The sequence below is a fragment of the Oratosquilla oratoria genome, chromosome 5, assembly GCF_046742065.1.
Source record: "Oratosquilla oratoria isolate Oo_2021 chromosome 5, ASM4674206v1, whole genome shotgun sequence".
Lineage (NCBI taxonomy): Eukaryota > Metazoa > Arthropoda > Malacostraca > Stomatopoda > Squillidae > Oratosquilla > Oratosquilla oratoria.
In genome coordinates, this window is record NC_134781.1 from 40,741,867 (window position 1) to 40,747,513 (window position 5,647).

Consider the following 5,647-nt stretch of genomic DNA (forward strand, 5'->3'; position numbering starts at 1 on the left):
TACTCTTTGTATTTTGTTTGGTTTTACTTGTTTGGCTGTAATTTAGCCGTTTACCCCCCCCCCCTGACATTTCGTTCCGGACATTTGGTCCTTATTGTATGTTCTGAAGTATTCACGTTGTGTCACGCTAGAGTCTTTTTGCCACTTTTGTTTTGTTTTTGTTCACAGCCATGCATTTTATTTCTATTTGTATTTTGTAGTGCATTTTTGTTTTTTAATTTAGTCGTTTGTTCCTGATTCTTCAGTGCGGACATTTGGCGCACTTCTATTTACTCGTTGTCCTGTTGTTGTTTACTATGTGTCACCTATGGTCACTTTTTCTTTGTTTGTTTTATGTTCAAAATTGTAATTTTTATTTTTTATTTTACTGTAATTGGCATTGTAATGTATTTTATTATTTTTATTGTATGTTATTTTATTTTATTTTATTTTTGTATTGTATGCGTTGTACAATTGACTGCAAGGGTGAACCTTTCCCAGGTTTACCATTTCAGCGATTCATAAGGAGTTCACATTCTTGTAACTGTTATACCCCCTGAAGACGATTCCTGGACGGGAATCGAAACGTCGGGCAAATAAACCCTTCAATTGAATCTGGTGTTTGCTGTTTTCCAATATGGATCCCAGATTCCAAATCTTCTCTTATATATATATATATACATTATATATATGTATGTATATATATATATATATGGGAAGAATGACTGAAATCTTAATCCAAGTTTACTTCCTGACTGGTTTTGCAATGAGCTTTCTTAGTTCCTTTGAGATTCTGGGTGGAATCACACACATCTGCACTTTAACAAACCCATTTTATTGAGAATAAGTTAATTGAATTAAATATAACACTGTCAAACGCGTTGACTGGGCCGGTGATGGCTTCATCATTAAGTGAGGAGGAGGAGGAAGAGGAGGAGGAAGAAGAAGAGGAGAAGGAGGAGGAGTAAGAGGAGAGAGGGAAGATGGTTATGTGGAAAATGAAAGAGGAGAAGCAGAAGGAGGAGAAGGAGGAGTAGGAGGTGGATGAGAAAAAGGAATATGGTTTTGTGGAACATAAAAGAGAAGTAGCAGAGGTGAAGGAGGAGGGGAAGAAGGAAGAGAAAGGGATGATTGTCACTTGGAAGGTAAAGGAGGTACAGGAGAAGGGAAAGGAAGAGGAGGAGGAGGAGAAGGAGGAGAAAAGAAAGATGTTTATGGGAAAAATTAATGAGGAGGAACAAAAGGAGGAGAAAGTAGAGAGGAGGAGGAAGATGAATAGGAAACAGAGGAAGAAATTGAGGAAATAATAACATGAAAACAATAGTGACGAAGGAAGGAAGAGGAGGAGGAGGAGGAGGAGGAGCAAGAAGAAGAAGGAAAGACAGGAAGAGACAGAGGAAGAAACTGAGGAGAAAACGGACGAGAAAGAAAGAGGAAAACGAAGAGAAAGAAGAAAGGAAGGACGTCTGTTTCTTCCTCATTATCCTCTCGCTCCTCCTCCTTTCTTCATCTTGTCTTCTGTTATTGTACACTCCTTGTAGTGTCTCCTGAACCAGGTGGAGACAGAACCCACATGACATCATCTCTTACTCTCCTCCTTTCCTATCTCCCATCTTCTCCAAATCCCCCTTACCCTCCCCTCTTCCTCCTTCTCCTCTGCATCTACCTCTCTTATCCCCCTTCTTTATCTTCTTATTCTCCTTTCCATCACCTCCTCCTGGTAGATCTTCTCTCGAGCACTTTCTCTCGAAGGAAACCGAAGACCGAGACCGGGCAGGAATCGTAGGCACTCCGGCAGGCGTGGTCGACGTCCAGAGCCTCCCGGCCGATCTCTGCTGCCTCCGAGTAGTCCTTCAGGAAAGTCAGGGTTTCATTTCGGGGCCTAAAGGAGGAGAAGGAGAAGGAGAGGATCACAAAGGCGAACGCGTCTTCAAATTTAGGGAAATCGAGATCGGAAGAAAGATCGCGAGTCCGGAAGAACAAAAAAGGAACTCCATGTTAGAAAATGAGAGAGAGAAAGAGAGAGAGAGAGAGAGAGAGAGAGAGAGAGAGAGAGAGAGAGAGAGAGAGAGAGAGAGAGAGAGAGAGAGAGAGAGAGAGAGAGAGAGAGAGAGAGAGAGAGAGAGAGAGAGAGAGAGAGAGAGAGAGAGAGAGAGAGAGAGAGAGAGAGAGAGAGAGAGAGAGAGAGAGAGAGAGAGAGAGAGAGGGAAAGGGTGAAACTGATAGAATGAGATATACTGTATAGACAGAACGAAAGTTAAAGAAAGAAAGAAAGAGAAAGAGAGAGGGAGTGAAACTGATAGAATGGCAGTTCTAAAATGAGATATGCGGACAGAACGAAAGTTGAAGTAAGAATGAGAGAGTTATAAAAGCACCCATGCCACAAAGACTTCAGGCCCTGTGAGGGAAGCCTGTCCCTCATCCTTATCCCCTCCGGCGTCTCACCCTTGAATCTGCTCTTAAAGTCTTTGACCTTCCTTTAACCCTTTCACCAAGTAGGACACAACCTCCACATCCCTTGAATCTCACTTGCCATCTGGGGCCCCGTTCTTCTTGGAGAAAGTCAAAGTTTCCCTCGTTATTCTATGTATCGTTATACGATCTCACCCAGTATGCGATCGGGATATCACACACGTTCCTCCCTCGTTATACAATGCTCTTAGCTATACATTACCCAGGTTCCGCCATCACTATACGATGCAGCCCGCTATTCACCATTAACGTTCTTCTCTCGCTATACGATACTCTCCCACCTCCCTCCGGTATACACCACCCAAGTTTCCTTCTGTTCCAGGATACTTACGTCATCATAAGCGACACCAGCTCCCCCACGACGGAGTACCTGCCAAGGGGTCTCCGTTGCATCTCACAGACGAAACGCAAGAGGCAACTCCTGCCGTCAATACCAATATGCCCCAGAGTCTTCTCTAGAGTCATGAGGACCCACGGCTGGCCGAAGAGCTCGTCATCGACCACGTCATTGTCTCCTGACCAGCTCTCCCTGTTTGATCTGTCGCGAGAGAAATAATCCATTATCCCTTTACATTCGAGAGGTATTCCTTCAGATGAATAAAATCGACTGGCGACAGATAAAGTAAACACACAAATTAAATAACATATATATATATATATATATATATATATATGTGTGTGTGTGTGTGTGTGTGTGTGTGTGTGTGTGTGTGTGTGTGTGTGTGTGTGTGTGTGTGTGTGTGTACGTACGTATATTGTTAAGGGCCGGTGCTTTTGTCGTTTTATTATGGCTAACGCCAATGTGTGCGTTGACGTCATCTTGTTAAAATTCATCGTGTCTGTGGCACTCCCTACAGGGGATTTGATTTAGCTAAGGGGAGGTCATCGTAGTGAAGGGGGTCAAGGAATCAAGTATGCGTCCCCCACCTCATACATCTATGGGGTACCGTCATCACACTTGGCTCACCTGCCCGCCTGCAGCGGTAAAACGAAAGCGTCTAGGAAGATGAAGAATGGGATGATGAGTCCGTACTCGCCAACGCTGTAGAAGTCGCCGAAGGCGTCCTCCTTGTCAAAAGGGAATTTCAACGAGAAGCTCCCTCCCAAGAAAGGGCGCATGAGCACGGTGTCCGTTGGCACTTCCACCACCATGGTTCCTCCTTCTGCAGAAGGGAAGGGGTGGGGAAGGTTCTACAATGGTCAAAGAAGTAGTTTAGTAATTTTTGTGTCATGTATGAGAATAATTTGAAAATCTCAAAAGGATTTTTAACATAGATGGCGCTACAGTTTGGTGTCACTTATGGGTGGAGCATCAGTGATAGTGAAGATATGTCCTTAAAGTTTAAAAAATTTCACTGAATAAATTTAAGAGTCTAGCAGAGTAAAAAATATACAGATTATATTCTTGTGGTGTTTGGCACTGCGGCAAGGAATTTTGTCACGAACTTACCTGGTTGCTTTCAAGTGGATAAATGAACACTTTGCACACTCAGTCGTCCACGAAAATAAGACCACACCCCCTCATTGCAAGTCCCGACCCCTTCGCTCCCATTGGTCGACTCGGTGATGACGTCACGATTCTCCGCCTTCTCGTGTTGTTGCCAATTTGTGGGTTAGCGAATTTTTAGATGTGATCTATGTGAACATTATCAATATAGTGACGTATTTTAGATATTTCATTCAAATAATGGATGGGTTACATTTTGAAAGACTACTACAACATTGAATAAAATAGCTTGACGACAAGCAGTGTAGATGGAAAAGTGCCACCCGGTACGGAAGTGGTTAATCGAGATAAGTCAAACTGTAGGTGTGCCACGAGAGTGAATAGAATCACCTGACGACAGTTCGTGTAAAAGGAAAAATATTACCAGGTACGGAAGGGGTTTCTAAAGGGAACTGACAAAATCAATAGTGACAAAATTTTCACACTGAATGAGAATTCGACAAGAAATAATGGTCTTAAACTGTCAGGAAATTGATGTAATTTGGAAGTGGGTAGAAACAACTTCGCCAACCGTGTAGTTAATGAATGGAATAAACTTCCTGCAGAGGCAGTACAATGTAGTTCAGTTTGAAGCTTTAAGATTCGTTTACATAAACACCCAAGCAAGATGATGTAATGGCTGCCATTTATTTTATTATTTGTTTATTTGTTATTATTTGTCTGTTTGTTGGATCTTTTCCATTTTACGGTATGCGAAATTTTTCACCAAATTTTCGCCAGCAATACAGATTTTAGTGCTGAATACGAATATAAGATTTTTTTTGTGAAGAAATTAAAGAAAGTTGAAAAAAAAGGAAATTTAATACGCACTAGATTGCGAAGCGCACTTACGCGCTAGGCGACTGGATGTTGATTATAACTTGCAGTGGTTGTTTTCAAATACTAACGTAACCAAACCTAACCTAACCTAACAAACCTAACCTAACCTAACCTAACCTAACCAAACCTATCCTAACCAAATCTAACCTAACCTAACCTAACCTAACCTCCTAATCTAACTTAACCTAACCTATCCAAACCTAACCTAACCTAACCTAACCAAACCTAGCCTAACCTAACCTACCCTAACCTAACCTAACCTAACCTAACCTAACCTAACCTAACTTAACCTAACCAAACCTAACCTAACCTAACCAAACCTAACCAAACCTAACCTAAGCTAACCTAACCTAACCGAACCTAATCTAACCTAACCTAACCTAACCTAACCTAACCTAACCTAACCTAACCTAACCTAACCTAACCTAACCTAACCTAACCTAACCTAACCTAACCAAATCTAACCTAACCTAACCTAACCCAACCAGCGGAGCGCACACTCAAGAAATTGAGAGTACATGGCACGCCTTAAAACATAGAAATAAAAAACATTGCGGTACTCACCGTCAGATGCTAGACTCATATCTCTGTAGTTATATGTGGCGGAGACGAAATAGAAATGAGGATTTGTTTAAAATAATATTATTTGACATATCCCAGTTCCAAAGAATCGCCAATAAATATTGTTATTTGTGCATTGCGCCGCGTAAACTAGTGCGCATTAAATTTCCATTTTTTCAAATTCTTTTAATTTCTCCACAAAATAAATGTTATATTCGTATTCAGCACTAAAATCTCTATTACTGGCGAAAATTTGGTGAAAAAATTCTGTATGCCGTAAATGGAAAAGACCCTGTTTGTTTCTTATTA

The 5,647-nt window shown here is 41.5% G+C and overlaps 1 protein-coding gene across 1 annotated transcript; it reads right to left on the minus strand.

Moving 5' to 3' along the window:
* Positions 1 to 793: 793 nt before the first annotated feature.
* On the minus strand, positions 794 to 3,617 carry LOC143025244 (uncharacterized). The gene is made up of 3 exons (XM_076184704.1): positions 3,419 to 3,617; positions 2,783 to 2,989; positions 794 to 1,861 (listed from the first exon to the last, which is right to left on the minus strand). Exons 1-3 carry the CDS (start codon positions 3,601 to 3,603, stop codon positions 1,687 to 1,689), a joined length of 567 nt encoding a protein of 188 aa, XP_076040819.1. The 5' UTR covers positions 3,604 to 3,617; the 3' UTR covers positions 794 to 1,686.
* Between the last annotated feature and the right edge of the window lie 2,030 nt (positions 3,618 to 5,647).